Source organism: Puma concolor, chromosome A3 (assembly GCF_028749965.1).
Source record: "Puma concolor isolate L17-30 chromosome A3, mPumCon1.1.hap2, whole genome shotgun sequence".
In the NCBI taxonomy this organism is placed as follows: Eukaryota; Metazoa; Chordata; class Mammalia; order Carnivora; family Felidae; genus Puma; species Puma concolor.
Genome location: NC_141669.1, coordinates 27,362,443 through 27,387,832, shown reverse-complemented (window position 1 = coordinate 27,387,832; position 25,390 = coordinate 27,362,443). Strand labels below are relative to the sequence as shown.

The window sequence follows — 25,390 nt, the reverse complement described above, 5'->3', positions numbered from 1 at the left end:
CTCAGCTTCTAAGGAAATTATTAGAGATAGAGACAGAAACACAGAGGAAAACCATTAAGGGGGAAAGCTAAGTGGAACACAGCTAAAGAGACTGAAAGCAAATTTGATGCTTCTCTTCCTCAGTGCCTAATGTTGGTATGAAGTATTTAGTAAAGACTTCAGTGAATACACGTCAGAGACTCGGCAAGCCATCAAGATTTCTCTTCTGCTTCTGCTCTATGTTTGTGCTGTATGCTTCCAAATTCTATTAGTGTGTGGTAAGCGTTCTCTTCTTAGACCTTTTCTCTCTTTTAGCCTTTTGCCTCCACCTCTCCCTCCCTGTGATGATTACTGTTTTATTTGGTCCTGGTTATTTATCACATCAAAGACCATAATTTGCTTCACTCAGAATTATTTCTCCCAGGTAAAATCTCCCATTCTTCCTACCAACTTGTTTTCCCATTTTCTCCATGGTTAAAAGTGACTTTGAACTTTTCTCAGAAGTTTTCTCAGAATGACACAACTTTGTCATATTCCATTTTTTCTCTTTTTTTCCATTTTGAACGAGGGATCACTTGGCATTACATCACTCTGTCAGAAAATGCACTAGGCAGAAAAAAACAAGACTTTGATAAGAACACTCTAGTACCTACCAAGACATTGCCCATTCCAGCCTCGGAACCCTTCTGTGCAGGGAACACACTGGTAAGATCCAGGAGAATTCACGCACTGCTCATCTGGACAAGTGCTTGGAGTTAAACATTCATCAATATCTGAAAAATTGGAAAAGTAGGTCACAAGCATTTATCAGAATATGGAAGCAAACATTCACTTTTCTGATGAAGCCGGGGGGAAAAAAAGGTATGTTGTATCTACATTTTGGTGGAGAAAACCATAACTAGGTAAGTCAAACACTGTGCCTACACTTAACCACCACAACAATAATGCAAAGCCAGGTAGACCTTGAGTAAAATATTTACACACATCCAAAGGAAAAACTTGGCCCCAGTTTTCCAACTGGCAGGGTTAGACCTCTCCATTGCTGGGAGCTGGCAGCTTCTTGGGGGCCATTTTCTGAACACCAAACCTTTGAAGGAATACTGCAGCTTGCCAGAAAGAAATATAATAAACAGGCATGAGAGTGACAAAGCCACATATCCACCTGGCCAGAGGTTCTCTCTGCAGACAATGGATGCTCTAGGGAAATCCTTGCTTTGGCTTCATGGGCCTAAGAACACCCAAGGTTTGAATAATTTAAAACCTTTCACAGGCTGTGAACTCCTTGGAGGTGGAAACAGAACATTAGGAGAAAATGAACTCATCAAATATTTGCCAGACTTTCCAAAAAACATGGTGATATGATCATATGCTAATATTTTCTAATAAAAATATACCTTATTATTCACATTCACAGCTAACTGGAGTTATTCATCACTGTTCTTTTCAATGTGAGGAGAAAAACAACACCTTAAATATGCTTGGGGCTGTGGCGGACGTAACTACTACAGAGGCTCTAGGCATTTTGAAGAATGGTATAATAACAGAAGGGGGAAGCAGGATACAGGAAATGGTTCAGGAGTTTAACAAGAGTGGGAATACCTTGGATACCAGCCCCACTTGAAATGATCATTTTTTTCTGGGATTGGAGTCTGAATTCAAATGAGTGTATTTACTGTCTAAGTGTTCCAATATAAGATACATATAGGACCTCCAATCATATGCAAAATATAAAGACAATTTTCAGGACATAAGCAAAAAGTGAAAGAAATATATAACGGATACATTCATCCATTCTGGGAAATTCTCAAAAATTATCTCTCATTATCACCAGACAAGTGTGAAAATATGCTTCAAGTAAAAAAGATGCTCAAAGGAAAAATGTTGAAGATGTTATTAATAGAATAAGCACCAAGTCAGTGTGGTAATTTTTTTTTCCTATCAGCGAAAAATCCTTGCCAACAGACAATGACACATAGTGGTGTGTGTGTGTGTGTGTGTGTGTGTGTGTGTGTGTGTGTGTGTGTGTGTGTGTGTGTGTTTTAGGTCAGATGTTCTGGGACTTCTTGTTCTACAGAAAGATGACGCCTGCCAGTTTCATTTTCCAAACAGCATTACATTCTTCTCTGGAAGGATTTTTTTTTTTTTTTTAAATAGAACTACAACTGTTAAGTCAGAGAAGGTTTTAAGGAAGGCTGGCCCAATAAATAAGATGCAATGCGAAGCAAGACAAGACAACATCCCTGCATTTCCGGCCACTCTCACCTCTGTCTGCTCGTTCCCTCATCTATAAATTAGGGACTACCTGCCTGGTAATACCTCAGCAGGACAAAGTAAGGACGCATGAGATAATGTCTGTGAACTACAATAGACTCCTTGGAGACTGGGGCTGTTTGAAAGCAACTTTGTTAGTGGCAGCTGAGAAAATCTTTGGTGAGCCAGGAGCCTGGGGACCTTTGGTTCTGGTCCATGACGAAATTAGAAAACAGCCATGTTATTTGGCTCCTTCTTCTTTTCAAGCCATTTCATGGGGATAGAATTATGTATTATTTACTCAGGGAACCCTGGTAGTATTTCTGTGAAATAATTTCCATACACCAAATATTACTGAACAGTCTCCATCGGTTTCCTGTTTACGTACAGAATTTTCAAATTTCTACTCCTTCCCACTCTCCATCCTTGCACCAGAGTTACTACTTAAATGCCTCAACTCCCCATCCTGAAACTGTAAGTATGACTTAAGAATCAGCATGTGACTTCAATCAGTTAAGTATCTGACTTCAGCTCAGGTCATGATCTCATGGCTCATGGGTTCAAGATCCACGTGGGGCTCTGTGCGGACAGCTCAGAGCCTGGAGCCTGCTTTGGATTCTGTGTCTCCCTCTCTCTCTGCTCCTCCCCCACTTGGTCACATGTGCATTCTCTCTCTCTCAAAAATAAATAAACATTGAAAAAAATTTTAGAATCAGCATTTGACTTTTTCGGGGAGTGTTGTTTTACACATAAAGGCTTGTCAGGTAAACCACGCCATTTCTTTAAAAGCATTTCCAAGGCTATAGATGTACCAAGAAGGCCCATGCAAAAACAAAGTCATCAGGAAAGGGGGGAGGTTTCTAGAGAATGGTTCTTGAGAACTAATAAGGTGAAAGGCACCACACAAGATACCACAACACGCATTTATTCTCAGGACAGCCCTGAAAGTTAACTTTGTGGCTCCCAAGTTAACAATCCAAAGGGGCCAAGTCGCTGGCTCCAAGCCATAAAGTGACTAAGCGCAGAAGTCAGGAGCTGATGCCACAGTCCTGCCCCCTCCCAAGGGGGCATGCTGCCTCTCCAGGGCACAGTGAGAGTCCCCTATAAAAGGAGAGTGGGCACACTTCACCCCTGTTGTCTCATGGCCCTCAGCTGCCAGGGAAGAGACCTTATGGTTCTGTTGTGATCCTAGTTGATCAGAGATTCAGGAATGTAAAATGTTCCCGCGTCTCTCCAGATCAGAATGCAAGGGGCCAGGGGGAGAGGCAGGGACAGACTGCCAAGACACCGAATTAGCTCTCCCTCCAGGACCAGATCATTAGATCCATGTAGAAAACCAATGCAGAGGAGGCAGGGACAGCTGAGGGCAGCCTGCCCCAACTTGTCTGTCCCTCCCTTGGTCTGGAAGTCGAGCCATATTAGAAAATGGGCTGGGGGCGCCTGGGTGGCGCAGTCGGTTAAGCGTCCGACTTCAGCCACTTCAGCCAGGTCACGATCTCGCGGTCCGTGAGTTCGAGCCCCGCGTCGGGCTCTGGGCTGATGGCTCAGAGCCTGGAGCCTGTTTCCGATTCTGTGTCTCCCTCTCTCTCTGCCCCTCCCCCGTTCATGCTCTGTCTCTCTCTGTCCCAAAAATAAATAAACGTTGAAAAAAAAAAATTTAAAAAAAAAAAAAAAAAAAAAAAAAAAAAAAAAAAAAAGAAAATGGGCTGATCTTCAGGCGGCCACAGGCAAAGAACCCCCGTGGAACCAGGACCATCCACATGGCCTGGCCCCTCAGAAAAGTGTTCAGAGACCCCTCTTCCCTTCCCCGGCACATATCCATGGCAGCATTCAAGCAGAAGTGCAACATATTTCTTCATGAAAATAATTATTTAAAAAGCACCATGGTGGTTTCAAAAAGAAACTGTATAACTGGGATACAAACATGAGCAGAAATATTAAATGGTTAAGCATTCTGGCCATACTCTAAAAGCTTCTCAGAACTTTTTTTTTTAATATAATACTAGCAAACTCATTGCCGCAATCAATAATAAAGAAATTTTATCTAGCGTGGCTAGAATGCAACCTGGAGTTAGTCAGAGGGAGCTTTGGTACAGAAGGGTTTGTAACCAAGTCCCAGAACACACGTAAGACAAGCTGCAAGAAAGGAATGTAATAGGGCAAGAAGGGTGGAAACTAAAAATCAACAGCGGGTAAATCTGCACCATGTTCCCAGATGAATGATCCAGACGCTGTAATTAAGTCTGGGCTTACGCTATGATGCTCCACAATCAATTGTTCTACAGCGATTCACTCAAACTACCAGGGAAGGCAGATGCTGAGGTGGACAAGGGGAGAGCGAAGATGGAAGACAACGGAAAACAATCCAAAGTCCCTGAAGCGAGGCCAAGAGGCTGTGACTGCAGAAGGCAGGAAGAGCTTCGATGAGCTGATATCATGCACAGGCTGGTGGAGGAAAGTCTCAGGTGTGGACCCAGCCCTGCATTTCACCATCACGTGTGCTCCACACTTCAAGGTGGCACTGACTCACCCTCACAACGGCCGCCCCGGGTCATGCGGTACCCGCTGTCGCAGTATTCACACCGGAAGGCCCCCACGGTATTGATGCAGTGTCCTTCCCCACACACATCTGGCCTCAGGCACTCGTCAACATCTATACGAAGCAGAAAACACGGTCGAGTTTTATTTCTCCAAACAGAATTTCAAACCTCTCCCATCTCCCAGGTCAGTTTGAAGTCCAGAATCAAACAACCGATTCCCACTACCATCCCTTTGATTTGTTTGACGTGTTTCAAAATTGAGTGGTTTTGATTTATGTGGGACCCAACACATTTAACATCTTGGGTCTCTGCACACACTTGACACTCTTCGTTCCGTAGCGTTGGAGAAAAAAACTTCCATATTTATATCCTCCAGTATCTAGCAGATGACTATGCCATAAAAGGTGTTCAGTAATAAATTCTGGGTTGCCAGAATAAGCAGTTAAGATTGATGGGATCTTAGGGGAGCTAACAACCCAGATCTGGGAATTTATGCATCAGGAAGAGCACAGCCATTACCTATGCAGTTAGGACCCTCCTCACTGGCCATAAATCCTGCTGGGCAAATACACAAGAAACTTCCCTCGGTGTTTTCACAACGTCCCTGGGAACAGAGCTGTTGGACCTGAGTGCATTCATCAATATCTGTTAACAAAAATACAGATAAAAGTATCAGTGTCGTGTAGCATGAAATTCTCAGTCTCCTTGTTCATAAAATACCAGCACACTATTCCCTGAGCACCACATCCTTATAACCGAGGAGACTAGGAAAGGGAGACATGATCATACGCCTCAAATACTTGAAGGATGGTTACTGGGAACAGGGAATACACTTATGGTATATTGTTTGAAAAGCTAAAACTACAACCTTCACATTGGTGTTTGTGAGAGACAGATTTAGGTCAACACAGAAGGACCCCTCTGATACATGGAATCATCTAAGCACTGAAATTCATGTGCAACTCCCAGGCCAGCTCAGCAGAGAGTGCCAGAAATACTGTAAAAGGGACTCTCCCACTGTGCACGTGGGCAAAGCTAGACTAGATCATCTCAAATGCCCTGTTATATTCTACGATTCCAAACAGAATACAATGTATGCAAATTCAAGAGAAATAGCCATGGTACAGAGCAGGTGGATACTCCCCTCATCCCACTCCACATATATATATACAAAACAAAATAACATTAAGTCACACATCTTATGGACACTTAGCATATCAAAGTCATATTAACTGGGTATATGCCTTGTTGCTTTATATTTGCCTTCTAACTCTTAGTGCTGAATTTCCTTTTTCTAAAAAAGAGAGCAATTAAATTTAGTGTTAATGCACTGAAATGATTTCCATAATGCCATCATACGTCTTTCTGAGATACATTTTTTTCCAAAGAACCACGTATGAGAGGCTGGATTTGTAAATTCATTAAGAGCTTTGTGTTAGTCTACTGATTTTCAGTTTAGAAATTGCTTTTAGAAATCAGATTTTAAGCAATTACATGAATATAATTCTTTATTGCAGTATATAGTATTATTATTTTGGTTTTGCTAAATACATGCTTATAGGTAGTTATTTCTATTACTTCATATATTATATATTTTATTATATTATTATACCTAGAAATCTTTGGAAATTATTTTACCTTTTTCCCCCTTTTATCTAATTGTATTACATTTGGAAAGGTAGGTAGCACTGAAACAGGAGGTAAGAGCAACCCAGGAGATGAACAAACCTCTTTTTGAGCTCTTTTAGTGCAGGGACAGAAATTTTTAAAAATTAAACACAATAACATTTCCCATGATAATTACAGGGAAAATGTTCTTAATGTGGAAATGTTTTATCTTCAATAATTTCATCCATGAAAAAGTGTCTCTTACCAACACATTTCCTCTGTTGCTCACTGAACTTGTAGCCCTCATAGCATATACACGTATACCTCACAGGCAGGTTAATGCAGTGTCCTGCTCCACAGATGTCAGGGTTCACAGTACATTCATTGATTTCTTAATAAATAAGAGAGAAAAAAGACATCAACAAAGATTTCACTGTCGCTTGCAAACCATTCCTGTGTATTTCCTGATTAGCTTATCGTCAGGTATGCAATTAGAAGACACAGGTCACTTCTCATTTATCTAAAGAAAATAAAAACACTCATTCAAAAAGATACAGGAACCCATATGTTTCCTGCAGCATTGTTTACAATATCCAAGATATGGAAGCAACCCAAGTGTCCACTGATAGATGAGTAGATAAGGAGGACATGGTATATATACACAGTGGACTATTACTCAGCCATAAACAAGAGTGAGATCTTGCTATTTGTGACAGTGTGGATGTACCTAGAGGGTATAATGCTGAGTATCTGAAATAAGTCAGAGAAAGACATATACCACATGATTTCACTTACATATGGAATCTAAAAAAAAAAAATGAGCAAAGAAATTAAAAAAAACAGAAACAGACCTATAAATACACAGAACAAACTGATGGTTGCCAGAATGGGGGGAGGATGAGCAAATGGGTCAAGTGGAATGTGAGGTATAGGCTTTCCTTATGGAATGCTGCTGCCACCGGGATGAAAGGCACAGCACAGGGCACCTAGTCCATGGTACTGGAAGAGTGTTGTGTGGGGACAGATCGTAGCTACACTTGTGGTAAGCACAGCATAACAAACAGACCTGCCGAAAGACTAACCTATACACCTGAATCTAATGCAACATTGTGTCAACTTGAGTTCAATAAAAAAAAGTATGGTGACTTCTAAAATCAAGTGTAAATTCATTTGATTACTTCATAATTGCTCAGTTAGTCACACCCAAGATCATCAATAATTCCTAATGAATCAACTTCTAACATGAACTGGAGTGGGTAGCAAGTCAGAAAAAGGCCACCTTGGGGGGCGCCTGGGTGGCTCAGTCGGTTAAGCGTCCGGCTTCAGCTCAGGTCATTATCTCACAGTTCTCATGGGTTCGAGCCGTGTGTCGGGCTGTGTGCTGACAGCTCAGAGCCTGGAGCCTGCTTTGGATTCTGTGTCTCCCTCTCTCCCTGCCCTTCCCCCGCTTGCACTCTGTCTCTGTCTCCTTCAAAAATATGTAAACATTATGGGGCGCCTGGGTGGCGCAGTCGGTTAAGCGTCCGACTTCAGCCAGGTCACGATCTCGCGGTCCGTGAGTTCGAGCCCCGCGTCAGGCTCTGGGCTGATGGCTCAGAGCCTGGAGCCTGTTTCCGATTCTGTGTCTCCCTCTCTCTCTGCCCCTCCCCTGTTCATGCTCTGTCTCTCTCTGTCCCAAAAATAAATAAAAACGTTGAAAAAAAAATTAAAAAAAAAAATATGTAAACATTAAATAATAATAAAAGAGGCCACCTTGGAAATTTTAAGACAATCAAATCTTTTCAACTTCTAAGATGGCCCACAAGGAGTTTCTATCCATTCCAGTTCATTTGACATGATGGACTTTGAACCAACATGTGGGTTCTACTGATAAAATATATAGTAACTTTTTATTCATTAGCAGGCCAAATTCAGTTTCTAACAACTATGTCCAACCTCCTCCAAAATCTGTCATTAGTTCCCAAGAAAGATCTACCACTCCTAATCAAAGCAAAACTTCTGGGTGTAACTTACTCTTAATTTGCCAATTTCAACATTATATTTATAGTGATAAAGTAGAATCTTCTTCCCAATCTTCTCTGCTAAATTCCCCCTTGTGCTCCTACTGACTGGTGCTTGAGACCTGCTTCTTCTATAAGGCCTAAGCAGACTGGCCTCATTCCATGTGGGTACACACTGTGGTAGAGACAGGGTCTCGGGAGTCTATGTTGGGTAAAGGCCATCAAAATGTGCTTACTTACCAAAAGGACATAAAATGGCCTTAATTACCTGAGGACTCAAAAGTGGCCTTCTGAAAGGAATTACATCCCTTATATGATCTATTCTCAGTGAACTTTGTAATAAGGTATCATGGCATTGTCAGGCAGGGACAGTCTAGTTGGTAGAAGCCCAGGCTTCTAGACACTGAAAACACAAATCTGGCTACTCTTTCTAAGCTCTGTAACACAGGGGCAAGTTACTCAAGCATCCTAGCCCTCACTTTTCTGCAGGTGAAATAAATGGGAATAATCAGAGCATGAACTTGAGTACCAGGTTCAAAGAAGATAAATAACGCACATGGCCCAATGCCTGGCATATTATACGTGTTCAATAAAAGCCATTAAAGAACTGAAAGTGAGACCTGAAACCATAAAAATCATACAAGAGAGCACAAACAGTAATTGCTCTGACATTGGCCATAGCAACAGTTTTCTAGATATGTTCCCCGAGTCAAGGGAAATAAAACCAAAAATAAACCATTGGGACCATGTCCTTCTACACAGCAAAGGAAACAATCAATAAAACTAAAAGACAACTAACTGAATGGGAGAAAACATTTCTAAATCATATATCCTGATAAGGGGTTAGTATCCAAAATATATAAAGCTTTTATACACCTCAACACCAAAAACAACCCAAATGATCCAATTAAAAGTAAGTAGATGACATGAACAAACATTTCTTCAAAGACCTACAGATGACTGTTGGCCATGAAAAGATGTTCAGCACCACTCATCATCAGGGAAATGCAAATCAAAACCACAATGAGATATCACCTCACACCTGTCAGAATGGCTAAAATCAACAACACAAGAAATGACAAGTGTTGGAGAGGGTGTTTTTGTTCCTCAAAAAGTTAAAAACAGAAATACAATATGATCTAATAATTCCATTATTGGGTATTTACCCAAAGAATATGAAAATACTAATTCAAAGGGATACATGCACCCCTATGTTTATTGCAGCATTATTTACAACAACCAAACTATGGAGGCAGCCCAAGTGTCCATCAATAGATGAATGGATAAAGATGATTTGGTATTTCTACAATGGCATATTATTCAGCTGTAAAAAAGAATGAAACCTTGCCATCTGCAATGGCATGGATGGATCTACAGGATATAATGCTAAGCAAAATAAATCAGTCAGAGAAAGACAAATACAGTATGATTTCACTAATATGTGGAACTGAGGAAACAAAACAAATGAACAAAGTGGGAAAAAAAGATAAACCAAGACACAGACTCTTAGCTATAGAGAACAAGTTTATGGTTACCAGAGGGGAGGTGGGTGGGGGCATGGGTGAAATAGATGGGGATTAAGGATACACTTGTCATGAGGAGCACTGAGTAATGTATAGAATTCATGAATCACTATATTGTATACCTAATGTAACACTGTACATTAATTATACTGATATTTAAAATTAAAAAATAATTTTGGGGCGCCTGGGTGGCTCAGTTGGTTCAGTGTCCAACTTTGGCTCAGGTCACGATCTCATGGTTTGTGAGTCTGAGCCCCGCGTTGGGCTCTGTACTGTCAGTTCAGAGCCTGGAGCCCGCTTCGGATTCTGTGTCTCCCTCTCTCTCTTTGCTCCTCCCCCACTCATGCTCTGTCTCTCTCTGTCTCTCAAAAAATGAATAAACGTTAAAAATAATTTTTAAAAAATTAAATTAAAAAATAATTTTACAAATAAGCAAAAATTTAAAAAAGAAATAAGGGGGAAGAATTCTTGTAAGTAATCCATATACCTGAATTTTTTTAATTTGTAGATTTAAAAGTGAATTGTAAATAAATTAACAAAATACCTTTTTGTATTAAAAAAAAAAAGCTAGCCATTATATTATTAACAGCATTGTAAATGTTGTTCCTTTGGAAATCATTTAAGAATATGTAACAAAAAGGTGCACATTAAAACAAGGTTGTCCTGGGCTATTATCTCATTGTCAACACAAAGTCAACAAGGCTTAAAATGCATGCTGCCAGGAGCCCATGCAGTCCAGTGTGAGAAGACGGTGGTCTCAAGCAGCGTAAGCTACATCAACTGCCTTGTTGGAAGCGTCTTTGGTTTGAGATGAGAAACAGGTGTGCTACCATTACCAATAACCTACCATGCATTCTGCAAGAGGATGTGACCATCAGAGCTTTAACAAACACTATGGAAATGACCTAAACGAGGGCTGCGGGCTGCGGTAGCTTTCCAAAACCCAAACCACATTCTTCATTTTTCATCAAGTGTTAGTCACTATGCTGTGACTTTGAGACAATTGGTGCAAATCATCTGGAAAGTCCCTGGACTTTACAAGGAAGCATATGAATACAGACCTGCGGTATCTACTTGGATGGCACACATCGCATTTACAAACTACTTATACCTTTTGTGAGCCCACATGTGCTAATTAATTCACTATCAGAAAAATAGAGTGCTTTAGTCCGTATAATGTAAAATTATGAAAAAAATAAAGTACCCCAGAAGGCTAAAAACATTAGTAATTAACATGATGGCTTAAACTTAAGTGGCAGTATACAAAAAATGAATTATAAAACATATATAGCATAAGTATATAATCACTGGCATGATAGGAAAGTGTTTATTCGTTAACAGATATAATTGGTTACAAATATAGAATATGATCTAAATTATAAACTACACAAAAGACAAGAAAATAAATCTCAGGTTATGATTATGGGGATTGGTATTTTCTTTAGATTTTTCTGCATTTTTCAAAATTTCTACAATGAGCATTTGAATTACTTTTATAATCCGAAGTCTTCCTTAACAAAAATTATCCTTTCTTGGGGCACCTGGATGGCCCAGTCAGTTAAGCGACTTACTTCAGCTCAGGTCATGATCTCATGGTTCATGAATTTGAGCCCCGCATTGGAATCTGGAGCCTGCTTCAGATTCTGTGTCTCCCTCTCTCTCTGCCCCTCTCCAACTCATGCTCTGTCTCTCTCTCTCTCTCTCAAAAATGAAAAACATTAAAAAAAAATTTTTTTTTAATTATCCTTTCTGTGCCACAAAAATCTGAAAGGAAAAGGTCACCTTCTCCTGATTATAATCCTAGATACTCAGGTAAGATTTTTTTTTCTCTATGATAGGAATTCTTTAGAAGAACAGTGTGAAAATCACATCTCTAACCCTCTATTCCATACTGTAGGTAGATGCCTGCTCTGAAAATTACTGGTATTTACTTCTCTCAATTTTCTTTGTAATGACTAATCTTCCTTTCTACTTTGCCATTTTCTTAAAACAAGAGACATATTGATCAGTTTGCAAAAAGTTAGAAGATGAGTTAATATATTAGGGACAAGGATTCAGAACAAGTTCAAAGGCTATAAATCTGGGGTTTTCATATAATGCTTGAGCAGAACTCAGTGTCCCAAAGCCCACACACACCAATTTGTTGATAACCGAATATTTGTAACTTTTCAAGCACAGCTTTAGAATGGAATTTTTATAAGTGCGACCAAAAACCATCAAAAGTATGTGATGTTTAATTCAAATACGATACATTCCTATGCCACAGTGTGCCAACATATTTAAACTGTTTCTTCTGACAGCTCTAAAACAGAAATACTTAAGAATTATACTCTTTAGTCTTAGGAAACGAAACCTTAGGAAATGGCCTTTCTTCCACTGTAGAATCTAAAATAGAGGTTCTGAGGATATTTATGAGGCATGTTTGAGAATCTTTAGCTGATTACCTCATAGATAAACTATACAGAGACACAGCTTGATAGTGTTGATCCCAGCTGGCAGGACACTAACATATATAAGAAAATGTTACTCTGACACCACTAGAGGGTACTAAGAGATACATCAAAGGAGTGGAGGGATATTTACCAAAATGTATTTGATTTCTACCCTGTTTATCCCCTTTTTTTAATACAAGCAATTAATTAATGCAACTTTCATCAGTGCGGCCTCAGAGCTCCCCTCCGCCCATGTGCTAAGCAGGACTCCACCCTTCCAAACACAGTCAGAACACCTCCAAAACACGTTAGAACTTTTAACACAAGTCTCCTAACTACTTCTTCCCATGCTTTACCCTCTTAGGAGATTTTGATTCTCTAGCAAGTACTGTTATACCAAAAGGCCGTCTTGAAAAAGAACTGGCAAGTTCTTCTAATTTTTCCATTTTTCTGAAGACAAAAGACAGGTCTTTTTACTTTTCCAAGAGGTCACTCACACTTAGATATGTGACCCTCTTCCCACAGAATGAAGCAGTTTCTGTTGAAACATACAGTTCTTTGAGCAGATTGTGTCGACATAAGCGTAAGAATTACGGCAAAGCCTCACACAGGCAGCACTAATTATTGGTCTCTGGGGTACTCTAGGCTAATGAAAAGGTCTTGCCTTCTTTAGCATGTTTGGCTTCCCAGAGAGATCATCAAGAGATTCTTCCCAGGGGACTCTTCCCTAATGCCCATCACATGCCCCCTGGCCCTCAGGACCACCTGATCCTTCTCTCCTATAAGTGCCTCTGAAACAACTTCACTTTCTCCAAGTCAAGAACCATATTCTGCTTCTTTCACTAGAATTCCATTTAGAATCTTGGGGAAAGAGCTATGACCAAAAAAGCCAAGGGAAAACCAAATACTCTATTTATCCCACCGCCAAGGCCAACAGTGGATTTAGGAGTTTGGTGTCTTTATTATGTTTTTTTAATTAAACGAAAAATAAAGTTTTTTTGGAAAAATATGAAAATGAGTATGTTGATCTTGCATGTTTTTCCTCATCATATGATTACTCAAGTAAGTAAATAAATAAATAAATAAATCCTGGAGATATTAAAGCATGATGATTTTACATGAAAAAAAAAAAGGAGTTCATTTTCCAACAGCATACATAGTTTATAGAAGCTGTAATGACACCAGTAATACGCTTTAGGGACAAACGTTTTTTTAAAGGGGTCAGTTCTGAGTTCTGGAAAAGATCTGATGAGCCAATAGTTTTTATAATGTTTGGGCCATGATAATTACAAAGGTCTCCACAAAGCAGTCATGGAAGTCAAAAGAATAATTTCTGGCTGGTATGCAAGGGCTACGGAGGAAGTTTGGGAAGAGTAGGAGGAAGGCATCAAATGTTAGCTCATGGAAAGGTTTACAAAAATGCCCTGGCTTCCTAACTGCCCCACAATGAGCATAAACTGTCCCACAACAATTGCAACAGATGTTTCCACTTTGTAAATATTTGCCAGAGGTTTGATTTTCTAACCTATCCTTGAGCTATTAAGACACTATGTTAAATCAAGAATTTATATGCTGAAATGTATAATTTATTTGGAAACAGTATACCAGTAATGTTGCAAGCCACCAAATCAGCTGTTAAGAGTGGAAAATATCACACTTATTTCTTTGCAAGTATGTGGCTCACTCTATTACATGTCAAAGTGTGTCTGAAGAAATCTGAAAAGGCTATTTCTAATTTCACAATCACAAATGTATCATCACTAAGCCATATGAAGCTGATTTTATTTATTTTAGACTCCTACGTATTATTCTATTCCTTTCTTCAACTTATGAGACAAACTAATAAATAGTGACAAACATGAGTTACCTCCTCTGTGTTTTAGGGGAAAGAGCCATTGTATAATACTCCTGACAGAACTGATCAGATTGCTCCCTCAATCTATGTGTCTGGCTCTCACATAAAGCCAATGGGAACATCTATAGTTTGATTTAAATTAAAATTGATACAAAACAGTCTTCTTGTTCTAGTGTAGATTACAGATTCCAGTGTAGCTCTAAAGTTGCAAGCCATTTTAATTCAAATGCTCTAATATTCTCCCCATGGGCTGTTTCAGAAAGATTCTTCTACTATAGGAAGTAGGAACACCTACAAATGTTGCATAAAATTTTAACATCACTTTTTTCCTGGAAGGAAATATTCATGCTTCAAACATGTGATAGCAGATGTCGGGACTGTATCTCTGCCAAACTCAAATTAAGCTGTCTTCTAACAACTTCATAAAGCACAGCTACTTTCATTTTTTTTTAAACCAGCTCTGTAGTTCAGTTGAAGCTAAGTAACTTCAATTTGTTATTCCTCACACAGCTGCATTTAAATGACGAAACTACATTTATCTAGCCAGACTTAATTAACCTCTCTACAGAGCTAGTTTGCAAGAAGTCTATCCATTGAAGTCAGCCATTGTTAAAAAGGCACAAAGCTGTATGTTCACATGGGAAAATACAAATATAGAAACACAGTATTTGGACCTAGTGAATTGTCCATGTATTGTCACACTGCAATTTTCCTTTTTAATAATGAGATCAACAGTGAAAAGATCCTTGTTGACCAAGATGTGCCAAGGTGCAGTTTCTTATAGATGTGTTTAATAAAGTGAGCAGACACATAAATGACTTCAGAATAGAGAGTAACTGTTTTAGCCATGGCCATTAAAAAAAAAAAAAAATACTATCACTTCATTTTATCATTCTAGAAGTGATTAGAAGAGCTGTTATTTCTCTACAACTTAACTCAGTATTAAGAGGAAAGGCAAAAAGGAGTTGGCGTCCAATAAGTGGACAAGGCTGTGGCTCCAGGTGCAGGTGCCTTGAACGACAGAAAAATGCACTGCAGACCCTGATGTGACTGCACATCTCTGTGAAGTGCATTTCATCCTCGGACACAAAGATGCTTTTTATTTATTTATTTTTTTTTACTTTTTTTAAAAAAATATTTTAATGTCTATTTTTGAGATACGGAGACAGAGAGAGAGAGAGGGAGGAAGAGAGAGAGAGAGAGAATGAGCACGAGCAAGTAGCGAGAGACAGAGAGACAGGCAGACAGAAGATCCAAAGAGGGCTCCACACTGATAGTGGGGCTTGAACTCATGAACAGCGAGATTGTGACCCGAACTGCAGTCAGACGCTTAACCTAAGGAGCCACGCAGGCGCCCCCAAAGGTGCTTTTTAAAAACACTTTCCAGTCTGATGTCTGAATTCAAATATCTAAGAGAACTCACATCCACATTTTTGAGAAAATGGACCAAAGTTTTTAATATAAAAATTATATATATTTTATATAATTTATATAATTGTACCATCATTTTTAACATAAAACCCATATATATATATAAGATTATAACTTGATGCTTTGATATATGCAGGCACTGTGAAATGATCACTATAATTCATCTAATTAACACACCAAGTACAATTTTTACTTGCAAATTCATTCATGTCATGTTTCTGAGGAAGGATTATCTTAAGGGAGGCTGCATACTCCTTCCTCTATTAGCTTCTCTTGTTATACCTTGCCACCCTCATCCTGACCTTACTCTGGCATGATGCATTTTAGCGATCTTTTTCTGACTATATAAAAATATTTGTCCACTATAGAGTATATGGAAAATAGAAAATATTCTACAACACCCCAAACCTCTTGGATCCTACTATAAAAATAATCACTGCTGGGGCGCCTGGGTGGCGCAGTCGGTTAAGCGTCCGACTTCAGCCAGGTCACGATCTCGCGGTCCGTGAGTTCGAGCCCCGCGTCGGGCTCTGGGCTGATGGCTCAGAGCCTGGAGCCTGTTTCCGATTCTGTGTCTCCCTCTCTCTCTGCCCCTCCCCCGTTCATGCTCTGTCTCTCTCTGTCCCAAAAATAAATAAACGTTGAAAAAAAAAAATTTTAAAAATAATCACTGCTAATATCTGGCATATTTTCTTCCAGTATGTTCTCAATATGTAAGTCTTTTTTATATAATTGGCAAAGTGCTCTTTCCTTCATTTTTCCATACTTCATTTTGTGTTTAACAGTACTGTGACCATTTTCTGCTAGATTTTACTAAAAATACTTCCAAAATACTGTATGTGATGGCAGCATAATGTTCCAAGGTATAGATGTAACATAATTATCTATTTCCCTATAGTTAAATGTTTAGATTATTTCCACTTTTTCTCTATTATACCTGATGCTGTGGTAAGTATCTATTCATATAAATCATTGTCTCAGTCTTTGGGGACATTATTTCCTCACACTAGATATTTTAACATAAGATTATTGGGTCAAAAGTTCTGAACTTTTTAAAAATTCTTTTTTTTCTTAATTTTATTTAAATCCGAGCTAGTTAACATATAGTGCAGTAATCGTTTCAAGAATAGAAGTTAGTGATTCATCACTTATATGTAACACCCAGTGCTCATCCCAATAAGTGCCCTCCTTAATGCCCATCCCCCATTTAACCCATTCCCCCTCACCCACCTCCCCACCAGCAACCCTGTTTGTTCTCTGTATTTAAGAGTCTCTTACACATTTTGCCAGTTTGTGCTTTCTAGAAGAGTTAAACCAGTTTACATTTCTTTCAGCCATGTGTTTTACCTCAATTTTTAAAAATATATATATTTTAAATTTTTAATGTTTATTTATTTTTGAGAGACAGAGTGTGAGCAGGGGAGGGGCAGAGAGACAGGGAGACCCAGAATCTGAAGCAGGCTCCATGCTCTGAGCTGTCAGCACAGAACCCGATGCGGGGCTCAAGCTCACAAACCACGAGATCGTGACCTGAGCCAAAGTCGGACGCTTAATCGACTGAGCCACCCAGGCGCCCCTGACCTCAATTTTACTCTAGTAAAAATTAAATGCTATTTTGATAATTATTTTAATTTGCATTTATTTGATTACTAGTTGACATTCCCTATTATATGTTTCTTGGTTACTTTTTTTTCTATAAATTATCTGATTATATTATTTCCCCACTTTTCTATTATTTTTTATTGCTGATTTGTAAGAGCTCGCTTTACATTTAAGGGTATTAACATATATGCTGTTGATCTGTTTCACATTATAAATTTTTATAATGTTTACTAGTGATACAAGTTATTATAAAGAATTTTGAAAATACATAAAAATATACGGAAGAACAGATGATCCAGGATCCCAGTAACTGGTGATGGTTGAGTACTTTGATGTGCTTTTTGTCTCTTTTTCTGTGTTTGTAAACATTTAAAAAATAAAGCCGGAATCATACTGTGTTCTGTATTTCTTATTATGCCACAGGCATCTCTTTAGAACATTAAATATTCTTTTAAAACATTAATAGCCGGGGCACCCAGGTGGCTCAGTCGGTTGAGCGTTTGACTCTTAATTTTGGCTCAGGTCATGATCTGGTGGTTTGTGAGTTCAAGCCCCACATCGGGCTCTGCAATGACAGTGTGGACCTGCTCAGGATTCTCTCTCCCTCTCTCTCTGCCCCTCTCCCACTTTCCAAATAAATAAGCTGAAAAAAATAATAAAAAAAAAACATTAATAGCTATGGGATATTTCACTGTTTATGTGTACCACAATTTATTTAAAGATTCCTCCTTTTTAATAGTATTTAGATTATTTCCAAATATTTGCTATGATGACTAACACTGCCATGAGCAACTTCATACATTTGACATAATTTTGATACCCCATTTAAAAGGAGGCTCAGACCCACATCTCCTGCACAGGCTATGTAACATAAGGAACACCACACCTACCCGTTACTTGAGTAGGTGCAATCACTTGGCTGGCACTTGATGTAGAAGCCTCAGGAGCTACTTCCACAGGCACAGGAGGTGATGTTTTTTCAATCACCACTGTATGAGGAAGGAGGGATGAAAAAATTAAAGCCTGTTAGGTGCACCGAGATCCTATTTCAAAACGCAAGCATAATTTAGTCTCATAACATACCACAGTAGTGCTTGGATAATTAAGAACTGATATCGATCCCTAAAGCTCATGGTATTAATACATAGCCCCGCTTTCAACATGTAACAAGAACATATGAGAACAATTCAAAAGCCAAGAAAAATGACCCATCAAACGATGACCCTCAATAACGTTCCACATATAAACCTACTCTTGGCCACAGAAAATACTGGAAAAACTTATCTTCCTCTTACCATTATAAAACTTACAAGACCATCCTCACACTAATATTATGAGTATATTAACATACTTAAGTATATGTCTCACACTGCACATCATTTATGAGTTCTAATGATTTATTAAAGTTTAAAATCAAAGACAAAAGAATTCTTATCTCACTTTTTATCCCAAGTACTCTTACAAATTGCACAGATCAACAGAGGTTACCTGGAAACTGTGGATGCAGGTGAATCGTTGAGATGCCTGGAGAGAGCTGGGGTTGACCAGGCTCAAGTTTGGTTTTCTCTTGATCCAATGAAGGTATTTCCTGGGTGGATGTATTAAAAAGAAAAAAAAAAAAAAAAGAAAGAAAGAAAAGAACTAAAAATAAGAATTATTTTTATTTTTCACATATTACTATCTTTATTTAGTTCTACTCTTAGAAAGGCAACAAATATCACAGGACATTGGACAAAAAAAGTGTGCAATTATGTGAAAAAAATACATGTATGAACTGTAGCTATGCCCGCTACTCTAGCAAGTCTTTGGTTTCCCCAGCAATGCTGACCCATCCATACATCCTCACCCACTTCCCAGGGCCCAAAGCAAAAGTTCCCCTCAGGCATCTTACATGCCTTGGCTCGGGGAACCACATCTGGTCTCACACAAGCCACAATAAACCTCAACAGACAACTAAACCGTCATCTCACTGACATGTGGCTCTGCCTTGGGAAGATGGCCAGCCACGCTTTGCAGATTGCATAATGGGTCCAGCACTCGTGTCATTAACCCGCAGCTAGTAACTCTGCATCTCCAGCTCTCAGCACAGTGATAGGCGGGCAGAGCATCAGAAAAACAGGGACCTGGAGGAGCACCTGGGACTTCCATATGCGGCCTGTTGCCCACTGCTGTCCTCTGGACCGGAGGTGAAGAAACAGACTGACGCCTGTGGCTCAGCTTCCAGTTACAGCTGCTCGGGCTACTGCAGACAGACCCATCAGGCCAGTAGGGACAGCGGTGCGGGGTTGGTGGGCCCACGCCTTCACTTCCTTATAAGTATTCATCAGGTGACTTGGTCACAGCTGCCCTGTGCATCCCCTCCCTCGCTCCCTCCCTCTGCCATCTTCCAGAAAGCTCACTCCCCTAGTCTGTTTCCCTTTTAACAGCTCTCTTAACTTCAGTTATCTCCTCTGCTTTTTATAACCCAGATATCCTGCCTGAGTAGCTCATCAAAGATCTTATTTTGTTGGCATGAGTGTTTATCTAACTCCGTTTAGATATCCCACCAGTACCTCAAATCCATCCCCTCCAAAACCATTCAGGCTCTCAATCCAAGGTGTCTCTTTCTATGCTATGTCACAGCCATTAAACCATCCAGGTTTAAAGTCACTTTGCAATCCTCGCTGTCTGTCTCATTCCTCCTTCCAAGCCCTGCCCATCTGCACTGCCTATTATATTTGTTCATCTTTCCATACCCACTGTGCCCACTGCTGCGGTCCAGACTCTCTCATCATGCTTACTGTAGTAATCTAATTGGTCCCTTAAGCTCCCTGTCTCCCTGTCTCAGTTAATCCTGGGGCAATTCATCTTCTAGAAATAACAAACACTGAACTACCTTTTCCCACATTTTCTCTTCTGCTTAAGAATACAGACTAATTTTATATTACCTATTAAACGTGACCTCAATCAGTCTCCATAGTTCCCCATTCCCTGCAGCTCATGGCCTATGCCAATAAGAAGCAGACCACAGTCAGCTGTTTATGCACTCCTGCAACTTGCAGACAGAATTTCCCCCAGTGGCACAGGGCAGCAGACTTTCTAACCAATGCCAGTTCTCCTCTTGACAAGGAGAGTCTGAGAGAGGAGAGCAAGGTAATCCACCATGGATTACAACTACGGTTTGGATTCCAAGCTTTCCAAAGCAGCCCCAAGTTCTCTTCCTAACATGCCTCTCAGGCTCCCCTAACTGACCTCCTGCCGTCCCCTCCACTGCACCTTTGTGCATATCATTTCCCACCCCTGGGCGACCCCGCTTTCTCTTCATCAATCTTCAACATCATGGGACCTCTGCAAGAAGCCAAGACCACAAAGACTAGGACTGCATGTTTCCCACTGGCGCGTCTCCAAAAAAATTACAGTGTACGTATACAAGAAAACATTGAGGCCCTCTTTAAGACCCTTCAGGAGAGTTACCATACACTCAATTATCAACAGCACAGAAAACAGCGATTATTCAATAAGATGAGGTTATCAGGGAGCTGGCTCCTCTGCTCACGCAGCAAATGATTCCTTCCGCGTATCTACCAGAACTGAATTCAAAATCAACAACATGCAAATGACTGTACACTGACCTTTAGAGACCCTATCCGGGAGTTGCAAATGTGCGTATCAAATATGCCTATGTGTTGTCCCTCTTCTCGGGTCAATATAACAACATTCTTCTTTCTTGGGTGCTATCACTCCAAAATCCTACTTCCTCCTTGTCTGGATTCTTTCAGCACTTATGTTAGAGCATTTAAAGTTATTCTGTCCCATGTTTATAAGCTAAAGATTTTTTAAATTATTTATAATAATTTATATATATGTTCACGCTCTCTAAATTCTAATACTGCATTCTTGTCAACTGAGTGATATACAAATGTATGAACATTTAATAATGATCGAATTTTCATGTTATTAAAGAATCACAGCTAGATTCAGATGGGGAACAATATTATATAGACAGGACTTAGATCCAGCAATATTTTTTTAGTTCATTTATTTATTTTGAGAGAGAGAGAGTAGGGGAGGGACAGAGAGATAGGGAGAAAGAGAGACAATTCCAAGCAGGATCCACAGTGTCAGTGGAGAGTCTGATGCGGGACTTGAAGTCACGAACCATGGGATTGTGACCTGAGCTGAAGTCAGACGCTTAACTGACTGAGCCACCCAGGTGCCAACCCCCCACACATGCCCCGCAGCAAATTTCCATATTTTCTATTAATAAATCTCACAGTTAATAGTCCCATTTTATGCCAAAAAAAAAAAAAAAACCCAGCAAGTTGATTAAATATTTCCCTGAAATTCCTAGGAACCAATATTCTAATATTGGATTGAAATTTCTAAGAACCAATACTCTAGTATTGGATTGGATTATTACCTAACAAGGGTAAGTTCTGTTCTTATTCTAATTTAATCAAACATGCATGTTAAATTTTAGTTGAATTAAGAAGTACTTCACTTAGCATATATGTGCTCTGAGAAAACACACTTGCATAAACATGTCAGAACACTTTCTTTCCATCCATAGTCCAGGCCATGAGTTGATCTGAATTCTGTGTAATCCTCTGATTCCATTAGTCGCACCTTCTTCTCTTACTAGAATTTAAGTTCCATGAGAACAAGGAGTTTTGTCTGATTTGTTCTCTATTGTTTTCCTAACACTCAGGATAGTGCCAGTTATATAGTCGGTGTTCAATAAATATTTCATGAATGAATGCTAGATTTCCTCAAACCAAATAATGAATAATGGACATGTTACTACATTTAAGTCTAAAAAGAATCCATACATATTCTAAAAGAAAATCATTTTGATGGTAAAAAAAGACTTGCAAACAATGAATAAATTACCTTCTCAGGGGGTGCAGTTGCCACTAAAACCAGAAAAGAAAGAAGGACATTAGTACAATTTAAGTCAATCCACCACATTAACAGTTATATTTTTAAAAAGCAATAGAAGTCCACTATCACCCCAAAAGGATTAAGAATCAAACTCAATAAAATGCAGAATTATGGTCATTGTGGAGAATTTTACACACAACCAACAGAAAAGCTATCCATGTTATGTCATTCCTTAACTACAGGAGTTCAGGTAGATGCGATGAAATTCTTTCCAACTCCCTCATTAACTGAAAAAGTTAAAGGAAACAACACTTTCTGGCACATTATTTTATGCCTAATCTGACTTTTATGGAATATCCCATATGAAAAAAACAAACCAAAACAAACATTTTCATTAATTGGCCACATACTTATCCTTAATGTAATAAATCATGTTTAAAATACTTTCTGATGTTTATGTTAAAAAAGAAAGCCACTTATTTCAATAAGAGATCTAAGAATGGGTACTGTCCTCCTAATCTTTATTGAAGAGAATTTCCAGTAAGATAAGCTAACTAAATTAGGAGGAAAGAAATCACAGGCCAATTAAATCTAATTAGAGATTAACATTAATATGTTGAACAAATTCCACATTAAACAATCATGACATTGTTGTGAGGTAGGAGTTGTGTCTTTGTATTTAGAAAACTTACATTCCATTAATCAGTCCTTAGTATTACTCCTCAAGCCTGTGATCAACGATTACTGGGGTTTTTCCTCACTGATCAGTGTCTCCATAAACATAAGTGTACAATTTCGGTAGATGCTTAACTCCCCAAAGCAATCAGGGTACCTGATAGCTTATCGCTGCTGCTTTATTCTTGTGGTTGGAAAAGTCAACTAACTGTCCATCCCGCCTAACCCACCAAGAAAGTCATGAGGCAGCATCTGGGACCAGAGGCCATTTCCTCCTGCCTGTGCAAAGGATGAGTAGTTGCAAACATGTGGCCAGGAGACTCCAACTGTGTAGAAGCAAATGGGTCAATACTGTCAAATCTAGGTGAGGTCCTACCTGTTCTGCCTAGCCAAAGAAGTACAACAGAGTGAAAGAGTGAAATGAAACAGACCTAGAACACAGAAAGACTCAGAGCCCTGAAGAAAGCTCTCTCTAGAACCTAGGTACCTTCTCTCCTCACAAAATCCATTCCTAAATTCTGACCTAATAAACTGTGAAAAGCCAACAGAAGCTTCATTAGAGACAATGTACATGTCATACAAATCTAAAATTTTTATTCCTTCTATCTGGGGTGAGAATTTTTATAATACAGATACTCAAGGTATTGAACATACTGGCTTTTATAAAGAGATACAATCAAAGTTAATTGTCTCTAGACTCCTCCTAAAATATAAAGCCTTACCTGCCTTCTTGGAAAACTGTGCTCATTGGCCCTGTTATATACTTGTCACATGACATCTGCCAAGCCATGTCCCTCCCCTCTGTAGGTCTCAGTTTTCTCACAAGGCCAATGGAAGGACTGTATGAGGCAATTTCCAAGATCCTTTCAATGGACTTTCCTGTCTTCCTTCACTTGCCTCCCATTATCCCTGATTGCCTGCTGCCCTCTATTTCCTGGAAGCTCAGTCAATGCTTTAACTTCTTTACATCTGTAGATTCCACTTTGCAAAGTAAATAAATATTTATTAAATGGCCTTCTAGACAAAGAAATGAATTATGACTATTCCCTCAAAGATCTAAATTACCCTTCAGGAATAAACACCAAGAAAAAGTGGCCCCAGCAGGTCCTGAGATCACCCTGGAAAATTGTTACCTGCTATGAACATATTACCCTATGGCCGTGGTCCTCAGTCACAGGTCATTTTGGCCTGCAGGGACGTTTGGCTGGGTTGGACAGTTTCTGGCTCTAACAACCGGAGGGGAGGGTGCTAGTAGCATATCTAAAAGTTAGAGGCCAAGGAGTTTACTCACTGAAAATTATCCTGAAGTACCAATAGTACTGAGGTTAAAAACCCTGTTCGAGAAGAGTGTTAACAGGGAAACCAAACACACACAAGACAGACGGTTGGGTCCATGATCTATTTCCACTCTCACCTTCTGGCTCCGCCACTCCTGGCCCGTGTTCCCGGGAGAAGGTCAGGGCCTCCACTGGCTCTTCCTTGGCTGGGAGAGGTGGAGGATGAGTACTTTTAGCAACAGGTTGAGTGTTCTTTGGCTTGACAAATACAGGTCCTTTACCTACATGGTGATGGATTGGCCTGCGTCTATGAACGCCAGAAACCGTATAACCCATTCCACCAGGACAGATTTCCTTAAAAGCAGCTAGATTTGGGATGGGAAAATATTCCTTTTAAAAATCTAAAAGTGCAAACTTATACAGAGGAAAATATCATGATGAGTATTTTTTAAATAAACCATCATTAATATAGTTACATTCAAAAACTTCAAAAACAGATGCATAATGCTTGAATTTGTTAAACTTGCATATTTACAGAAAAAACCCAACCCTTTGTTTTACTCAGTATTTCTCCATCTGTTAATTCCTTATCAGTTATATGTATATATATATATGGCATATACAGCATATAGGAAGCATATATTTATATATATTATATAGATCAGCGACTAACTAGGAGATATCATATATGCATATTATATATGTAATTTTCTGTATCATATATCACATATATATGTGATATATCAGGAGATTTTTATGTATCAAAGATTTTAATATATTATATATATATATATATCATGGAGTGTGTGTGTAAGATCGGCAAAAACCAGGCTTTCTTCTTTTCCTCCTGCTTTGGTGTAATTTCATTAGTTATTAACAAAGAACTCAGTAATGTCTAAGCTAGAGGATTAGCAAAAAGGTTAAAAACGAAAAATATATCACTAGTCAGGGAAATGAGGCGCTGGAATCTTTCATAATTTGTTTCCAAATTACAGACTCAGCCAGAACGGAGCATATCAGCTGATATGGTGAGGCTGGTTAAGAAGGACTGAAAAGGGGAAGTGGTTTTGAACAGTGAGTCTCAGGATAGTGAGAAGGAATCCAGCAAAGTTAAAACACACTAAAGAGATGATGGACAGAAGTCAAGAACAACAGAACATGCCAAGTCAGAAAACGGGAGTTATTTTCAAAAAAAGAGACGAGTGGGCAACAGCCTGACTTTGACCAGCTGGTGTAATTATCCAGAGGACAAGGCGATGTTCTGTGCTCTGGGACTGCTATCCTTGCCAGGAAAGTGGTCTTGTCTACTCAGAAAAGAAAAAAAAAAAAAAAAAGGTAGACTGGGCACATAGGATTTG

The 25,390-nt window shown here is 39.3% G+C and overlaps 1 protein-coding gene across 8 annotated transcripts in view; it reads right to left on the bottom strand.

Annotated features, from left to right (window-relative positions):
• LTBP1 (latent transforming growth factor beta binding protein 1) overlaps window positions 1-25,390 on the bottom strand; it is a 403,312-nt gene that overhangs the window by 107,048 nt on the left and 270,874 nt on the right. For 6 of the 8 annotated variants that reach the window (XM_086700338.1, XM_086700340.1, XM_086700343.1 and 3 more), the window contains 8 exons: window positions 24,170-24,397; window positions 22,090-22,112; window positions 18,709-18,808; window positions 18,111-18,209; window positions 6,643-6,768; window positions 5,289-5,414; window positions 4,760-4,882; window positions 633-752 (listed from right to left, as the gene is read on the bottom strand). In XM_086700338.1, the coding sequence (XP_086556464.1) occupies window positions 633-752; window positions 4,760-4,882; window positions 5,289-5,414; window positions 6,643-6,768; window positions 18,111-18,209; window positions 18,709-18,808; window positions 22,090-22,112; window positions 24,170-24,397 (945 nt within the window). The remainder of the gene's footprint in view (window positions 1-632; window positions 753-4,759; window positions 4,883-5,288; window positions 5,415-6,642; window positions 6,769-18,110; window positions 18,210-18,708; window positions 18,809-22,089; window positions 22,113-24,169; window positions 24,398-25,390) is intronic. The other 2 variants (XM_086700341.1, XM_086700345.1) reach the window with 1 other exon arrangement.